The sequence below is a fragment of the Halyomorpha halys genome, unplaced genomic scaffold (assembly GCF_000696795.3).
Source record: "Halyomorpha halys isolate HHAL.00 unplaced genomic scaffold, Hhal_1.1 Scaffold58.1, whole genome shotgun sequence".
NCBI classification, from domain to species: domain Eukaryota; kingdom Metazoa; phylum Arthropoda; class Insecta; order Hemiptera; family Pentatomidae; genus Halyomorpha; species Halyomorpha halys.
The window spans coordinates 286203-305816 of record NW_027110919.1 but is presented as its reverse complement, the minus strand read 5'-3'; the positions used below and the strand labels follow the sequence as shown (position 1 = coordinate 305816).

Below are 19614 nucleotides of genomic sequence, written 5' to 3'. Positions count from 1 at the left end.
AAGGATTTATCATTTAAATTTTGTACTCACCACTATTGTTTGAATTTGTTTACTGAAATAAATATATTATTATTAAATTAATAAATTATTTAATCAAACAGATAATTTAGTACTAGAGTTTAATCCTTAAAACAACATAAGACCTAGCTGTAAACATGAGAATTTCTAGTTCTGTAGTAATTAAGTCCTCTCATTAGCAGTGTTAAAGGTCAGAGCTGGTATCTTTTCCTGTATTTCATTCAACATATGCCTTTTTACTACTAAAAAATTTATTTTTTATTAGTAAAATAATTTAGTAATACACTATTAGTATTATGAGTGTCAGCGTGTTATTTTATTTTTATTATTATTACTTTGTGCGTGATCTTTTAAAATGGAGAAAGTATTGGAGAAACATCTTTACAATTTTAAAAATTAAGTAATGAAAACCTAATTTAATTATGTTTTGCAACTTTGTGAATTCAAATTGTATGGCCATTTGATTCAACAAGTTGAAACTGCTTCAGATTAGAATGGGATATATTTAAAACAGGAAATTAAAATAACAATTATTATCACATTTATAAAAAAAATATTATAACCAGCAAATTTGATGTATGATGAAAATAATGGCATTAAGATCATCAAATGATTACTCTGCATAAAAATTTTAATTTGTAAGTCAATTTAGGAAATTTATTATTATATTAAATTCTGATTACAATGGTTTAGAGTTTCTATATTTTAGTCTTAAAAGTTTGTTTCAAATAATTTTTACATTATATGATAAATAATATTTTTGGTTATAGCTAGTCACATTTTGTGAGCTCTATAAATCCCTGTATAAATAAAATGACTTTATATAAGTGAATTTACAGTAACTACAACCTCTGAAGGGTTTTAGATAACAAAGTACTCTTTCTTGAGTTACATTCATGCTTGGAGATGGTTATAGTTCTCCTCTTTTCCCCTCATGCATTGGAATGGCAGGTCCACACTTGGTAAAAACTAAGTATGCTCATGGAGAAAATGATTCCTAATGATAAGATGTGATACATTATTATTAAAATCTAATACATGTTGAAAGCAATAACATCAAATATGTCTTCATGCCTCATTTTTATTTAAACAGTAATAACAGACAATCTGTTAGTTAGCCACTGCATTATTAACAATTTGAAATACAATAAAAGAATCATGATTGATAAAACCTTACTTCAAATCAATACTCTGACATTTTTTGTTGATTAACATATTGCTATGTACTGTCTCAGGATTTAGTCCGGATGCCAGGATAATCGCTGAAGGCAATTATCCAAAAAGAAGTTAATTTATTAATTGATAAGTATTTATTTACAAAGATGTTATTAAAATGATTGAAGTGATTCAGAAAATTGGTTAGCCATAAAATATTGAATTACATTATGAATTGTTACCTATCTTATCTATATTTCTTAATAGCTTCTGCTTTGGATGATTCATGCTGTGGATGTGTCTTTGCCATGAGTGCTGTCGTAGCCATTGGTGTCGTCTAAGCCATGGAGTTCCATTTCTGAAGAGCCCTTCTTAGGACTTCTCCAAGTCCATGCTCTTCTCTAGCCCGTCTTCTTACTTCTGCTGCTTCTGCTCCTCTCTTTAACGCCCTTTTATCCTGGTCTTGTTCGTAGAGGCATTACCTTTTTGGAACCTTATTTCCCATTAGCTATCATCAGCCACACCTAAGAAAAATACGTTAATGGGTGGTGGTGCATTTAGAAAAGTGTTTGGTACAAGTATTGTTTGTAATTGACCTGCCTACTGACAAATCCAGCAGGCAGTACCTGTTTTTAATAGATTTGTTCAGTAAGGACCCTTTCACCTGTGCCCCTTAGCCACCTGCAAAGTGCCCTTTATTGACATACCTGGCATAGCTATGACATGACATGTGGCAGACTTTTATAATATTAATACCTCGATACATATTAATATTCTGATGATTGATTATCTTTAGATAATTAAACATAAAATAAATGATGGGATCATTTACCTGTCAAAATATTCAGAGCATGTTTTATTGGTATTATCACTTGTTCACCGTTAGTGGTTGATGCAGAACTGAATTACGATTGATCCTTTTCTTTTTTTTGTCTTTCATTTTCAACCAACCAAAATTAATAGTTTATGTTCAATATACATAGAACTTATCAATAATAAGTATTTTTATTCATTTGCTATATCCCATGAGTTCAGTTATCTGTCAGAAAAGATCCAGCCTGAACTGGGAACTTTCAAACTGACTATCAGTGAAAAGAAGCCTATCCCTCCTGAACTATTTAAGGATTTTAAGTTCAGTACTTGATAAGCACTGTTTGTTAACCAATTGATACGCATAAAAATGATGTGGTCAACAACTGCTCTCAGTTGGCAGATATTTTTCCTCTAACCTAGCGATTCTCAAAGTTGAGTGTGCAGTCCACTAGGGGAGCATAAAGTGGTTTCAGTAAGACCGTGAACAACGAATGCATATTTATTTATATTACATAACTGACTGTTATAACTCAATAGAGGGATGGTTGCAACGATTACATTTAAATCCCAAATTTATCGATTACATAATTGTTTGTAAAAAATGTTTTATTCACTAGCCTTTTTTTTTATTAAAGGCGTCCGTAAGTATCAAACAACTACCGAACTACCGTAAAGATATTTATAAACTTTTGTTATTAATTTACAAATTAATAAACAATAGGATGAATGATTAATATAGATAGCATAATTTACTCTTCAATATTTAATATTCAAATTAGGAATTTATGTGTATCATTTAAGTTGATAATTTGTTACGTCTCACTTTCTTAAATCATTAATTCAAGAAGAAAATTTTTAGTGAAGACTAAATTCATATTAGATGACAAAATTCACAAATAGGTAGAATAGGTCTGAAATATTGTTCATCTTTTCCCACAGATTGTTCAACTTGAATAATATTAGTTTGTTTATTACATCCTGATTTTAATTTTATTACTAGATTGTTTATTGATATTTTTAAGAGAGGAAAATGAACTATTTGTACCGATGATGGATAGAGCTTTGTGGTTGATGTTACTAATTATATTATAAATATAAAATTATTGCAATATTATTATTATATAGTTGTAATTATAATTTTTCCAGAAATTAGAATGTTTCCTCCATGCTGGTTATGTGATAATGGTCCTAAGTATTTTTGTGATGTTTTGGATTGCTTACTCTTCAGCAACTATCTGCCAGTTTGATGCACAATGTACCTGCACATCTTCATATCCTAACTGGGGCCAAGTTCAGTGCCATAATGCTCTGATCCACCTTTCTCCATTCAATACCACTAAGATATTTACCCTATCATTAATTAATAATAGATTGGATTACCTTCCACCCAGACTTTTTCAAGGAACAGGTTGGTGATTTTTATATTTTAGGAAATCTTTTATCAACTGAATGTTCATAGAAATTATCATTTTCAGGACTTTATAAACTAATATTGGAAAATAATCCGATATATTCCTTACATGAAGAAAGTCTTGCAGGATTGGAAAGATCACTATGGGAACTACATATAGTTGATTGCAAGCTTTCCAGTATTCCAGGAAATGCAGTGAGGCATCTTTACAGATTAAAAACATTAAATCTTGATGGTTAGATAATTTTTTACAGTTATGCATTTAATGATAAAGTTTAATATCTTTTTGCTTTTTTTACTGGTGTTCAGTGAAGTTATTATTATTTTTCTGTTGAAATATCGCATGTATGTCATCACTTAAGCTGTGATATCTTGTAACTCCAAAAATACGAATAAACAATACGATTTTATACTTTAAAAAAAAAAATGCAATATTTTGGAGACATCTAAACATTTCACTCATAATTTTGTAGGTTACCTCTATAATTTTTCTGAATTTGAGAATCCTTATAAGATGTCTCTAGAATTCAGCGTTAATATATATATATTTTTTTTAAATAGTGTACAGATTTTTATGAGGTACCAAGTATTACAGTTTGAACGAGGATGTATTTCTGTAGAATCATCACAGCCATGAAATTTACCCATTGCCTATTTTAATTTATAATGATTGGATTTAAGAAATGACCTTGGAAATCAATGAAAACTTGTTATTAACAGTTGTTTTTATCAAAAGCAGAATTTAATTATTTAAATTAATACACACCTTATATAATATTAAGTCATAAAATCAGAAAATAAAAACCTGTACTACTACAACCCATGAAGGTTCTTGGGTTCAGTACCTTGCTAGGAAGTACTATTTCTTGACCAAAGGTTATGCAAGGAGGTGTTTTGGTCAGAAATCATGCTCCATAATTGGGTTTTCATATAAGTAAACAGTACCCACTTCACTCCATTAACAGTGTAATGGTAAAAATAAGTCACACGAATAGACAGGATGGTTCTTTGGGAAAATTTGTTTGCCTTAGTAATGACTTCTATGTAAAGTGTAAAGAGTTACAAAAAGCAATTTCATACAGTTATTATTATAATAATAATTAATATTGAAAAAAAAAATTGAGAAAATTTAGGTAAGAGAATAAAAATGTAAACAGCCTTACTGATAATAGCTACATTTTTTGGTATGTGATTTTTATAAATTTTCTTTTTAATATGATTTTTTATCAAGTTGTATAAACAATGTATAAATATTCACCTGAAGTTCCTGCTGCTATTTAGTGGTTTTTACTTTTTCATATGATTAAGGCATTTATTGTTGCAATATCCAATGTTGAATAGAAAATGCTCATTGGAAATATATATCTCATACTGAAAACAAGTAAAAACGGATTTTGATATGAACACACTTACACTTTTAAATGGATTGACAAGTAGAGTCTCAGGAAACACAAAGTCTTATAACGGGAGAACAATAAATATAGTCACTTAAGATTCCGCAAGTGAACTAGTTCATAAGAAGGCACTGGCTGGAAAAGAACTTCTGGGGATTAGTATACATGTTATACGACTGGTGTTTGAGTCTTGTGGGTCCCTGAGACCCCACTGATCCTCTGGATGGTTGAGTAGTAAAATATAAACATTTATTAATATATTTCAAGTGTTTAATTTTAGGTTTAATGTGTTTTTATTTTCAGGCAATGAAATATCCAATATAAATACTGAGCAATTACGTGGAGTCTCTGCATCCTTACAAACATTGATACTTTCTAACAACAAACTTACTGTCTTGCCTTCAGGAATATTTTCTGGTTTGCAGTCACTTGAAGTTTTAGATTTAAAAGGCAACTCAATTTCCTCATTAGATCCTGCAGTATTTACGCCAGCACCACCCAAATTGAGGGAGCTCAATTTAGCTGATAATTTATTTGATAACATTCCCTATAAGCAGTTAGCAAATATAAGGTTTCTATTATTAATTTTAAATTTACGTCAAACAAATGTACAGCTTACAAATATACTAATTACAAAATATATATTTAAAAGTTTATTATTTATTTAATTCTTTTTAAATTAATTTTGTAGGTCATTGCATGTACTTAATTTAAATTATAACCATGTTAGTAAAGTTGACCAAGGGATTACCGGAATAAAACTGAATTTGGATTCGCTTTTACTGGAATACAATGAAATCACAGAACTGGGTTCTAATGCAATGGCTAACTTTGATGTTGCGAATAAAACATCATTTAAAGCTAACCCATTAAAAACTATTGAGGTACATTTGTGAGATGTTATTCATTAGGCATATGTGATTCCAAATTCCTGATTCATCACATTTAATTTTTTTTTTTTTTTTTTAGGATAATGCATTTCTAGGATGTAAAATTCAGGATTTGGACCTTTCCCAGTGCCAACTTCAAGATATTGACCCTGAAGCATTCAATGGCCTTGAAAATACTTTACAGATTTTAGATCTTTCTGACAATAACTTGGCAAATGTTTCATATTTTTCCTTCAATGTAAGTGCTATTTCTTCAATTTTTAATTAAAATGTTTCTAATTCAGTATAAGTATATTGCTTTTTACAAAAAAATCTTTGCTAAAATTTATTTATCATGAATTACTAACATTTTTAATAATAGATATTATTTTAATACCCAAGTTAAAAATCTACTTTTTGGTACATCTTTCCCTTACTTGTATAGATCAACTGTTGATAACTTGAAAAAAGAGGTTTATTAGATCTATTTTATTTTTATTGTTTTCCCTAATTTGACTCAACAAGAAATGTTAGAGGGAACTAATCAATTCAGTATAAGAAGTTGGTTATGGTCAAAAAGAAGAAATAGTTTTTAACTAAAAACTATTTCTTCTTTTTGACCGCTACCCTGACCATATTCTTATACTTAAGTTATTTGGTCAACTATGTATATATAATCCATTTAAGATTGAATTTTTGTCTTTGTTTTGGTTAGACATTAATTTTAAATATTTTATTCCTTGACTTTATTATTATTTTTTTTAAATATTTAAACAGAGGTTTATGGCTCTTCAAAAACTTCATTTAGATGATACTCATTTTCATGAAGTTGACTGGTTGCTAATGCCTGAATCACCATTTGAAGGAATGCACTTATCAAGTCTTGTTATAAATGGAAAGCAAAAGAAACAAATCAATTTAAGCAAGATACCCAAGTAATTATGTTTTTATGTTTTATTTCATAACTTTTTTCTTCATTAAAACTTAAGTCTGTATTAATACTATGTAGGTTATCTCATCTTCAAAATTTGGTTATAATAAATTCTCAACTGGGAGGCCTTTCAGTAAATGACTTGAAGTCATTTTCAATTGAACTTGAAACATTCATTGCTCATGAGAGTGGTATTACATCCCTTCAACCAAATATATTCCTCGAAACTAGAGGTATTAAGACTTTGGATCTCACTGACAACAAAATTGAAAAGATTGATCCTCTAGCATTTATGGAGGTAAATATAATATGAACTGATTTGAGGGACAATATAAAAAAATAATATAGTGAAACTTCTCTTAACTGGCACCTCTCTATAGTGGAACCCTCTCTTCACAGACAATTTTTCTGAGGTCCCAGCCTATAAGGCACATATTTAATGCATTTTAATCCCTCTGTAACCGAACCTCTCTACTCTGGATGGATATAAAAACTTATGATTCTAGAACTAATTTTGTGGGTAATTTATTTTTAAGAATAAATTATAAGTATATAATACTATTTTTTGCCTAATACATTAGAGTATTAACAAAAATTTATATTAAATAACATCTCTTTTGTATATATATATTATTTAATCACAAATTAATTCTTGTTTCGAATTACAGAAAAATGTAAATTATTTAGAAATCATATTTTATATTAAAATAAATCTAAAGGAAGTGGACAAATTTTTGTTTTTTAATATGTAATACATCATTTGATAAATCATTCATTCTCTATCCTATTCCATGTTTATACATTATGGCATATCTTTTCCCATTATTAGCCACCAATGCCCCTCCTTTCAAATTTTGGTTTCTACGTTATTTTCTATCAGTCATGTCTCAGGTTAGCATCCTCATATATCACTCATTTATTTATCCATTTTCTTACACTTATACATTATCTTGATTCTTTTGTAATTTCACCATACTTATTAATTTAAACTTTTATTAAATTTATTATTTAAACCTTATTTATTTCCTCATTCTTCTTTTCTTTTTTTTTTACCACATTTGTTATTACTTTTATTAATTAATTTTTCACTAATTATTACTCTAGTGGTACACTTTCAATTCTATTATTTATTATTGTATTTGCTACTAATATTTATTCTATTCATTTTAATTCATATTCTTTTAATTCACTTCATTCATTTTTATGTAACTTCCCTTTTTTGTAAGGTTTATATAATTTTATTATATTACTTTTTATTATTACAATTCTGTCATACTTTATGATGTTTGTATATTTTTTTTATTTAGCCCTCACGAAGCCCTGCAAGGTGGGGCAAAACATTGGTGTAAAATAAATAGTTTTTGTATTATTTTGAGTAACCCTTTTTTTACTATCACTCTGAACATCTTGTTGTAGAAAATATGTTTTATTATTTTGTTTGTAAAATAAAACGGTAGATGGCGAAACAGCTCTGGTATGGGATAGCCTGATGTTCCTTGAGGCTAGATCACTCAGTCGTGGAGTCTATTAGTGAGAACACATTTTTATTCACACAAATTTTATTTATAAAACCCTTCCTAAATTCAACAACACATCTTCCTTCATTAATTAGTCACAATCAATAGTTTAAGAAAGTAAATTTAGTATAATCAATCTTAATTTTAAATATTATCTAACCTGAAAAGTTTATACTGGAAATTAAATACACATATTTATAATTCTTGTTTTTTAATTTATCCCTTCTTACTGTATATTGCCGTATAACAGACAAAATCAATTTCCCTTTAGGTGTCTGTTATTTAGAAGTTTCACAGTAACAAATTGCATTTCAGTGTAGAATAAAGTACAGTTATGTGATCATGTATTTCTTATATATATCTATAAAATGTTCCTTTATTTTTAGTTGGGACATTCTTTGGAAACCTTAGTATTAATGCATTGTTTCTCTAGTGGAGTTTCAGCTTTACCAACAGGTTTATTCAAACCACTCAGTTCTCTCAAAGTACTTAAACTTAACCACAATTATCTGTCAAAGTTACCAAATGATTTAAGTTATCTTTCTAACCTTCAAATTCTCCATGCCCATGATAACAAAATAGAAAGTTTAAACAAAAATTTATTTAAGGTAATTTTTAGCTTACTCTATAATTTTGATATGAATGAAAATATGTAATGATAATGTTCCATTTTTTTTTAAAGGGTAGTGCCCATTATCAATTAATGGAAATTAACTTGTCATTCAACAAAATTACTAAAATACTTATGGGTAGTTTCTCTGATCTTGATAATCTGATGGATATAAATGTTGGTGACAATGAAATTGTTAATATTGATCCTGGGGCTTTTGCTAACTTGATAGACTTAACTACACTTTCTCTCCGTGGAAATAAAATGACAACTCTGAATGCAGAAACATTCCAAAATTTACCTTGTCTTACTTACTTGGACTTGGCATTCAACTCTCTCAGTTCATTCAACTTTGCCAGTCTTGATCAGGTATTCTTATTTTTTCTTTGTTTTTTTTTAAGCTTTGAAACAGTTTAGCATTTTTAATTCATGTTACCGAAGCATCAGGTTTTTGTAATAAAAACCAATATTGATAAACTACAAAAGTAATTTAAGAGTAACAAAAATTAAAAATATTAATTATTTTAGGTTGGTACTTTGTCGTCATTAACAGTTAATGTTAGCTACAATATGATAAAACTATTGACACCAAATGCCACTTATATTAATGGTCGTGATAATGTTTATACTTCTATAAAGGTAAGAGCCTAAACAATTATTTCATAATGTTTTCATCCCGATCACCAATATTTATTTTATGTTTTATTGTGAATTGCAGATATTAGATTTCTCTCACAACAATATTACCTTTATTGATAAAAATTACCTGCTGCCTGTTCAACATACGCTAACACATTTATATTTATCCCACAACTCATTGGAAAATGCTTCTAGAGACTTTTTACCAGAAATGCATCTTTTGCAGTTGCTTGATCTTAGTTACAATTCTCTTACAGAAATTGAATTTGATGCACTGAGGAGTGCTCGTACTTTACAGGTGAGACCATTTTGAATTAAGATGATTTTTTCAGCTTCATATTTATATGACTTTATGTGCACAAATATTGTGCATTAAAATTAATGAATTTAATTTTAATAGATTTTTTTTATTCTTACTTTATTACTAAATAAAAACTTTTTGGTAATCCAATAAATTTTCATAATATAATTATAGCAATGTACTGGTTTCTATTGGGTGTACATGATTAGTATTAAAATAAAAAATCAATAGAAATTTTCATGATCCAGTAATAATAAGTGATGTATCAGAGATATCATATAATTCATCTAATAAAATTTATATAATTAATTTTTTTTTATTCTTCTATCCTGCCTTCAGCTCAAAAATTAAAACATAATGTATTTTTATCTTTAAAGTTTTGGGAATAATGTGTCTCCCTCTTCTGCATCTATAATTTAATATTAACAGCATACAATCAGTTAATTTCATTTTAAACTATTTTATATGTAATTATTAATGAAATTAAATTAATGGATTGCATGGTATTGTGAAATTGAAAAGCTTATTTAAAAAATAAATAAATTGTAGAGGCTGAAGAAGGGGACGCAGTATCCCCGGAAACGTCCAAGGTAAATGAATGAATTAAGCACTATCGTGTTTTAATTTTTGGCCTGAAGGCCAATAATGAAACAAATAAACTAATTTATATGAACTTTATTATATTAATATTAGTTCAGTAAATTTACTTAGTACTTAATATTTTCCATTTTGGTAAGAATGTAATTGAATATAGAAGATTTTTTTGTACAAACTTGAAATAATTGTTGCAATGTAAATTTAACTCATAATATTTATTTTATCTTTTCATTGCTTAGGTTGTACTATTATCTCATAACAAATTGAAGGACATACCAGATGATTTATTTCTCTCATTGAATTCATTGAAAAGGGTTGACTTATCACACAACCATTTGTACACAATCATGGATGCAATGATGTCACCTCCTAGCCTCATGTCAGTTGACATTTCTCACAATGACCTTACTAGAGCACCACTCTCTAGCTTTTCCCCAATGGCAGCTGCTAATTTAATTGAACTCCATCTTGGCCAGAACAGAATCATTAGTCTTCCCGGGGCCGATGTATTTTCTAGATTTGAGGTATCTAAAAGCTGAGCATATGTCTAAAATTCATTAATTCTATGTACTTTTATAATAGATTATTTATGTTATGAAATTACATCACAAATAAAACTTAATTTTATATGATTTTATGATCGATTATTTATTTTATTAAATTACATCACATCTAAAATTTTAAAAAATGATGAAATGAATCTTGGCACTCCCACCTTGGTTAGTATGCGGTGGCAACTTCAAGGTAGATCTCATTACACTCCCAAAACTAAGTTATGACAACACATTGCTAAATAATTTTAATTTATTTGTATAAATAAACAAGAGACTTATATATTTTTTCTTTCAGAATTTGCGTGTTTTGGATCTGTCTTCAAATAAATTGACAGATATTGGTAGTTCTCTCTCTCAACTGTCTAGCCTATCAAGACTTAGCCTTGCTCACAATTTTATTCACATTGGTGGAAAGGACTTCCTTGGCCTTGAAGATACGTTGGAACATCTTGATCTAACTAATGCTTCTATAAGCTATGTATGTATTTTGTTCATAAATATTTATTATTGTCAATTTCAGATATCCATTTCTTAATTTTAATCAATTTTCAGGTTCCACCCTTACCTTTGCCATCTTTGAAAACCTTAAGTCTTGCCTATAATCTGATAACATATTTGCCTCCAGATCTTGCTGCAAATTTGACAAACCTTAAATATCTAGATTTATCGTACAATAATTTACAGAGTATACCACAATTCCCTCAGCTAAAAGCATTATACATGGCTGGTAATGAAATAACTGTTATTAGTAATACCAGCTTTAATGAATTTCCTAACATTTATGACCTGGATATTCGTCATTTATTATTAACTGAATTTGACGTAAGTAAGCTGAAATGGAAATAATAGTTTTTGAGCTATGAATAGAATAATTTCATAACTAATAAGTACAATTGTTTTACAGGAGGAAGGACTGACCAGCTTGCTGGGTTTACAATCTCTACATGTTAGCAACTACAAAGATTTAAAAAATTTTAATATTCCTCAATGGTCAAAGGAAAACAAAGGACTGAGATATCTCCATATTGAGGTTCTAGTAACTTAATATGGCTCTTACCATTTTAACTTTATATTCACTAATATTTATCTCTTTTTTTTTTTATAGTCAAAAGGATCGGGAAATCTTGATCAAGAACTAAAAGGTTCTTTACCAAAAAAAGTCAGGCACATAGCTTTTACTGGAAAAGAAATTAAATCTCTTCCTGATTTTCTCCTGAAAGTAAATAAATTTAAATTTTTTCAGTACTGAAATTTTTTGTGTTCAGTGAAACATATCAGAAATCATTTTTCCTATTACAGGGGCTTTGGCAACCAAGTGTTATATTGACATTAAGGAATACAAGTGTCGAAAACCTTCCTGCTAACTTATTTTCATCTTTGACCCATGTTAGAAATATCAGCATTGATGTCTACAATAACAGCTTAAAAACACTTTCAAACCCTTCCAATGCTGGTGCAGCTAATCGGCCTGGTAAAACATTTCTGATCGATCTTTTCATGCAGGGTAATCAGTGGACTTGTGATTGCCAGCTTGGGTTAGTTTCAAATCAAATAACCTAAAATTATTTGACTTACATGTAATGAGAGTTAACCCTCAAATAATATTTTATATATAATTACTGTAACAATTCTTATATTATGGCATATTTTTTAGGTGGGTTGAAACATGGCAAAGAAAAAGAAGACAAGTCTACTTCAGGGATCATACAGTGGAAGACATTCGGCAAACCAAGTGTAGCAATAAAGGAAATAAATCTTTTCTTGATGTTTTAAAGACCGATCTTGAATGTGGGTGGAGCCGAAGCAGTATTATCTATCCAACTTGGTTTTGCATAAGTTTTTCTTTGATAATTTTACTACTAAAAAGTGTTATACTTTCATGAATGTAGTGAGATTTAGAATATTTTCTGTTTTCAGAAAGAAATCTTAATTAATTGTCAAATAATTATAATTGACTATCATCTGATGATTTTTTATATTTTTCTGTACTTCTAACAATTTTACTGCCATTTCTTCTCTAGTTACATTGTGAAAAAGAGTTAATAAAATAAGGTTTATATGTCTACATTATTAGAAATATATACAAATGTGTATGTTTGTTGCACTAAAGACATGTATTCCTTAAGAAATATCATAATTTATTGTTATTGTTAATATATGTAACTAGTCCTTAATTATACTAAATTACATTCTTAATTCTCAGTTCTTTTTTAACATGTTTTTCTCTTGCCAATTCCTTTTTTGTGTAATTATTTGTTCATCTTCCAATTTGGAAAAGGGTTAAATAACTTTCGATTGCACTATGAATAAATAATTTATTGTTATCTGACAAATCTGTATTTTCAAATGCTTTAATGCTGGTACATTTATTTATTTTTACAACACCTAAACATTAAAAATGGGAAAAAGAAGGAAAAAAACAAACAGCAAAATGAAACAAAAAATCTTAAGTTAAAATTTGACATTGTCCCTCAGTTCATGTCTTTCTTCAATTATTGATAGAGCTTTTGCCTTCATAACTTCTTGGCAGTTGATCCTGAAATAAAATAAAACCAGAATTAATAATTTTTTCTAAATTACTAATTTACCTATATATAGATTTCTATAATGGAAAATAAGTACAATCAGTAATTTGTTAAATTGAACATCCTATACTGTTTGAATCCATTAATATCTTATAAACACCTGTCAAATTGAATTAGACAAAAAAAAAAATCTGGTGCAGAGGGCACATCACAAAATTTTCAGTTACCACCTTACTTAAGGTAGAAATTAATTTCTATTGCCATTTAAAATAGATTATCATAAATTACCATATGTTTTACCCAACTCGGGGCTGAGTGTGTGTGCATTTTGCATTACAAATCAACACATAATAAAACATTACTCTATAAGAAAACTGCCACTTATAGCATAATATCTGCACACAATTAACTCTGATGAAGAACTGAAATTTATACTGAAACGTCAGCACAAATAAAATAATAATTTTGGCTTATTTTTGTTTCCCTATCTATCTCCTCAAATATTTGTTTACTATTTTGTGGTCCTTTTCTACCTCAACCCATACCCTCTTATCATTCTTTTCTTTTTTTTATGGAAAAAATATTTAATGAATAAAAAAAGAAAACCTGATGATTATTGTTAATTTTCTGCAGAATGAAATGAAGGCTATATTGTTGTTTTGTTTCTTAAATTGCCAGCTCAAACTCAAGTAATCATTGACTGTACTTCATTTAAAAACCAAGTTTAATCAGCTACAGCATAATATATAATTATATAATCATATAAGCATATAACTATAATTATAATTTCACATTGCAACAAAAATTGATACAATTTAAAATAGACAATGCATGCCTAACTTACCATTGTACCATTTAAACCTAAAACTTTATCACCATATTTTTATTATTTATGTATTATTAACAATTATGAGGTAACTCATCCATTAAAAATCAATAATACATTTCTAATGCACAATTTATCTATTCCATATCAGAATTTGTATAACAAAATTTTCAATTCTAGCTGTATTAAATTTCCGTTTTATAATGTAGTTACATTATAAAACATAATATTTTTGTTTTTTCTTAATGGTGATGTATTGTAGTTTGGTACTCACAAGGATTTGATACAGTCTGAGGGGCTGTTCCATCAATATGACCTCTTCCCTTCCAGTATCATCTACTGCATCTTCAGGGTTTCTGGAAATATAATCAAATCATTAGCTATTGTTGTTTACAGGTTTCAATATCTTTAAAAATTAATAAATAAAATAACAAAACCTATATTAGATTAATATATGAAAGGTCTTTACTGTATTTGTTGAAGGGGGTATTTATATGACAGTTGACTGTCATGATAAGAGGCTTTAACAACAAACTCATTCCTCTGAAGATGTTGGAACTGAATATTTCTTGTCATGTGTACCTACTACCTTTCAGCCAGCATGTCTCCTCCCTGACCTAAGATTGGCCATCAAAATGCTTCTGTTTCGTGTCAAGATTGTTGTAGAAAATAGGTTTGATTATTTTGGATTGTAAATAAAATGGTAGATGGCGACACTATGATACTGCTGGAAACAAAGCAACAGGCATGCTGCTTGGTTCTAGGACAGTCTGTCATGGCACCCATTAGTGAACACACTCTTGTCTTTATTTATAAAACCCTCCCTAAATTCCACAAGAAGGATGTCTTGATATTTATTTCAATAATCATTATCACTAACATGTGTTTTCATATGTAAAGAAATAACAAATTTTGTTTCAAACACTGCACCCATGAGGGCATTAGATTCAGTGAAATATAATAGGTATATCCTAATTAAGAAAAATAAATTAGCTCAAATCTTCATTAAAAAAACTAAATGGATAATTAATATGGGAATAGTATAATACATTCAAATTAATTTTCTAACATATGTAAGTAATAGTACAACAGTCAGGCAACTTAAAACAGTTTGTTTCCAGTATTTCTCCATTTATTTATTTCTACTTGCCCTTCTGTACTGCATCAACATGGTAATGTGTCATTTCCAGAACAAGAAGAAAATCCAGGAGATATTGATTGATGTGATAAATTTGTAGTAACATTCCAGTTCATCTCAATTAATTTAATTTACTGCAGTACAACATAAAATAAATTAGTTCATATATGGACTCCAACCTTATCCTCTGAGTTGGGAGGAGGACCAGTTCCTGGCTCTCTCATAAATCCCACATCCTTAAACTTTATTATGTACCTATTCAGTACAAAAGGGATCCCCTCTCTTTGGTTGGTCAGCCAAAGATCCCGAACAATTATAGAACTTGTGTGTCTTTATTTTTCTATATGCTATAATAGATGCAATTTTACCTCTGGAAATCCAATATAGTTTGATAATATTGGGTTGTCAATTGACTTCAATGATTACTAGGCCACCTTATTACTTAGTTACAATCATCTTTCTATTTTCATATAATAGACTTAACAATTGAATAAAGGATAATTAATATATATGATTTATTATTAATAGAAGAATATTAATTATAGTTATATTAATAAATAATTATAATATATTAACAGTTAATAATTATAATTATATTAATAAAAGCATTACTCTTTTGTACTATTAATATTTGTTACCTATGCTAATCGATGTCATATATTAATATTTTCTGTAACTTAAACGACAATGCTTTATCTAATAGCTTAGAAAAATTAGGCTATCTAATAACTTTTTAAGGGTCCAACCATTATCATTTACATGCAACCACGAGATATTTTAGCGAAAGTCTCATTTCCTTAGCAATCAGCTTGAGATCCTCAAATAACTCTCAAATTAAAATGAAAGAGGAGTTGATATAGCAAGTCTCTACTTGCCAGTTTGGCATTTTTCCTTTGTATTTTTTTCTTGATGACATGGAATATTTTAAAAAATAGTACTAAAAGCCTCTGTTACTTTCTTCATATCCTTATTAAACATATGATGAGTGTTTATATAACTTGTTGACAGACAATGTGCTTATCACATTGGATATTACGTTGTATCATAAAAGACATACTGAAAAAATAAAATGTTTCAAGTATTTTTATGCAAGAAAGGTTTATTTCTAAGCTTTAAAAATATATTTATATGTTTGAAATCTTTATGATCAAAAGGTTAAGACTAACTATTGCTAAATAATATTTTATATTAAAATTAATAAAGTAATTATGCGCTCTATTTTGTTTTATAACTTTATTGTACTTATTTAAAACAAAAGGCTTTTTTAAAAATCGATATCATATAAAACTATAATATTAAGTGTGTGCCTGTTCCAAAAAATTATCAAGGATCAGACTAATCTGAAGGCTATAAATTGACAAAAAACTAATTACTCCTCTTTAATTTTCACAAAAATTTGATATCTATATAGCACCAAATTTAGATAATGGTTCTTATCCATTTCACAAGCAGGAAAATCGTGATTAAATCACTCTGAGAAATGCTTGTTAATATCAGCAATTATCTTGAATCTAATTCTCATTGTAATCTGCAATTATATTTCTATTTTGAACATTTGTCCAATCAATTCTGTTCATTCAATGCAATATGACTAGTTACAAAGGGAATTTTTTAATTTTAATTTTTACATCATTTTGGTTTGTAGTAATAACAAAAAAATTATTATCAACCAAGTTTGATTTTTATGATTAGTTTGCTGTTACTTGGCTCATACAACTTTTATCCAGTTATTCCGAAGTTTGTTAATACATGCATATCGTATTTGATGGTAAATTTCGTATTTAAAAAGGTTTGATATATCGGCGAGTCTCTAAAAAATATTAAATACAGAAATTTTTTTTCACAGTGTGATGTTCAAATAATGTTTTCGAAAAAATCTATAATGATCTTTAGTTAATTTTTGAATTATATATCCCAATATGTTCCATTATTATTAAAAATTAGAAATGTTTTTCTGTTCGTGTAAAAATTCCCTTCAATAATCGGGTTCATTATTTTACAACAGTTGAGTGCTGACTCAACACAATTGGAGAATACCGGGGTGAAGGGGGATTCGGGATATCACAAGATTTTAGCTAACTCCCTTTTTTAGTTCATACATGCCTGAAATGTTCAGTCTGAAAACAAAAGTAAATACTTTATGGCTCGGACGGACCATGTTTCGAAGTCATAAAATCTTCTTGTCTGACAACTTACTACCATTAATTGACACCGGAACGTCTACATATTTGAAATTTATTATAATAATTTAATATTATAATAATTTCAGAAGAACCATCAGGGCTAAAAATCTAGATTACAAAGGGAAATCTAAGAAACGCTTCAAACTAGCTTAGATCGACTTCCAGACGGAATGCATCGAAATAATTTATTGGACTTATCGCCACATATGGTGCGAAGTGTGACCATTGAAGATATTTATTCCAAGATCATGTCTGTTGAAACTGCGTTGGAATGAAACTTTTATAAATTTCCTTGCCATATGCGAGGATTTGAGCAGTGTGAGAAGTTGAGACATGGACACTTAGAACAAACAAAAAACTTTATTTTAAAAGCTTAAGTTTTTACACGAACAGGAAAACATTCCTAATTTTAAATAAAAATTTGCCTATTTTGTAGAAAAAAGTTTTTCCCAAAGTAACACTAATTATTACTTTATCACTACATTAGTAAATTTTAAAATTGATTTGCCTTCTATATATTGTATTATTTTGCACCAGTTTCTACCAATAGCCGTTTATAAAACAATCGCTTAAGAATTTTGCAAATTATTGAACGTACATTTGCTTAAAGTTGAGGAACATTTCGTTAACTAGTCATTAAAAAAATTATTTTTGCTTTATATTTTTTACTTTTCTGCCCCAGAGGCAAGATTTACGCGGAATAGTTTATAAAAAATATATATTAGTTTATATATGTACTTATGATATAATTGTTGAAATCTACAATTAAAGCAAAATATTAATCTTTTTTTATTAAAAAAAAAATGAAAATATTTTTTATATTACTTTTGCTGTTGAAGTTGTGAAAGAGAGAGTAAATATTCTGTTAGACGAGCCTGCCTGTCCGAGAGACTGTTTGCTTTGGGTACAATAAATTGTGCTGGTTGTAAATCTCCACTTCTTTTGCCATGTGCTGTAAAAAAGAGATCATTATCAAATGAAACATTTAATAATTAATGAAGTATTCAATAAAGATATGAGGGAATTAGAGTCAGAGTTCTGTTAGTGCATTAATCTTTATTTTGAAATATTGGTAATTTTACTTAAATTATTGCGATCAATATCAACCAATAGAATATTGATGTTTTGATTACAGTTAATTGAGAAGTAACATTGACTAAATTTTATTTATGCTTTGAACAATTTTTAAAATCTGAAAATGGTGCAAGGCAATACGTAATATTTTACATATATGTAATATATAAGGTTGTGACATATTATTAGTTCACTTTTTTTTTTTCAACAGTTTAGTTTTTCTAAGTTCTTGGACCTAGTTTTGTTGTGGAAAATATCTTAACACTCTGATTTTAACCCCCTTATATTATTATTAAATATTATAATATTATTTATTTAATTATAGGCACCTAAAATACATAAATAAGAATATAAACATTGATATATATACATTATATATTATTATCAAGCCGAAAATCTTAAATAATATAATTCACTAAATTTGATTTTAGTGTCAAAAAAGGCAGAACTTATTATGAACTCCTGGGGGCATGGCAGAGGAGTAGGGGATGTGTAGAAGCAAATCAGTGGTTGCCATCTGTTTCAGTTTAGATTACAATGGTGGATATAATTATTAAACTTTACGTAAACATAAAGTCTGAGAGCAATTTCCCTCTTTTTGGCTTCAGTTTCTTTCTAAAGGAAAATAGGGTATATCGCCCACCTTATTCAACAAGTCAACAGGAGTTTTGTAAAAATAAAATATCGTTAAAATTTTTTTAAACATCATTTGGTTCATACCTTACAATTTAATTTTAACAATGCAAATTACACCTTATTTGTTCGACTCAATAAATAAAATATATTAAAATGATTTATTTTACATTATTTGATTTGCTCAGAAGAATGAAAACTTTGACCAGCTGGAATCTTAGCTTTTGAGTTTTACTCTGTGAATAAATTTTCACTTACACATGCTACAAAACGGCTGGTCCGATTTAGCACAAATACAGAGGAAAGTTGGGGTGTAGCCTCAATTTTACCAAATTTTGTCCTCTACGTTCACCTACCTAAGATAGAAAGTAAGTTTCTGGAAACGATGTATTTACAAAACGCCTCGTCACATAGATTTTATTATCA

The 19614-nt window shown here is 28.4% G+C and overlaps 2 protein-coding genes across 3 annotated transcripts in view; one reads left to right on the top strand and one right to left on the bottom strand.

Moving 5' to 3' along the window:
- The window catches only part of chp (chaoptin), a 13727-nt gene extending 739 nt beyond the window's left edge, over positions 1 to 12988 (top strand). Inside the window, exons 2-19 of the mRNA XM_014438490.3 lie at positions 3133 to 3394; positions 3462 to 3632; positions 5095 to 5362; positions 5483 to 5675; positions 5761 to 5919; positions 6438 to 6595; positions 6670 to 6889; positions 8495 to 8716; positions 8791 to 9087; positions 9247 to 9357; positions 9437 to 9655; positions 10495 to 10779; positions 11105 to 11287; positions 11362 to 11631; positions 11714 to 11839; positions 11915 to 12028; positions 12109 to 12344; positions 12464 to 12988. Of these exons, the coding sequence (XP_014293976.1) occupies positions 3133 to 3394; positions 3462 to 3632; positions 5095 to 5362; positions 5483 to 5675; positions 5761 to 5919; positions 6438 to 6595; positions 6670 to 6889; positions 8495 to 8716; positions 8791 to 9087; positions 9247 to 9357; positions 9437 to 9655; positions 10495 to 10779; positions 11105 to 11287; positions 11362 to 11631; positions 11714 to 11839; positions 11915 to 12028; positions 12109 to 12344; positions 12464 to 12692 (3723 nt within the window). The 3' untranslated portion in view covers positions 12693 to 12988. The remainder of the gene's footprint in view (positions 1 to 3132; positions 3395 to 3461; positions 3633 to 5094; positions 5363 to 5482; positions 5676 to 5760; positions 5920 to 6437; positions 6596 to 6669; positions 6890 to 8494; positions 8717 to 8790; positions 9088 to 9246; positions 9358 to 9436; positions 9656 to 10494; positions 10780 to 11104; positions 11288 to 11361; positions 11632 to 11713; positions 11840 to 11914; positions 12029 to 12108; positions 12345 to 12463) is intronic.
- Positions 12989 to 13124: 136 nt separating this feature from the next.
- LOC106692513 (neuropeptide CCHamide-1) overlaps positions 13125 to 19614 on the bottom strand; it is a 110690-nt gene continuing 104200 nt past the window's right edge. Inside the window, exons 4-6 of one of the 2 annotated variants that reach the window (XM_014438491.2) lie at positions 18307 to 18433; positions 14435 to 14516; positions 13125 to 13345 (exon numbers count right to left, since the gene is read on the bottom strand). In XM_014438491.2, coding sequence (XP_014293977.1) covers positions 13298 to 13345; positions 14435 to 14516; positions 18307 to 18433 — 257 coding nt within the window. In that variant the 3' untranslated portion in view covers positions 13125 to 13297. The remainder of the gene's footprint in view (positions 13346 to 14434; positions 14517 to 18306; positions 18434 to 19614) is intronic. The other variant, XM_014438492.3, reaches the window with a different exon arrangement.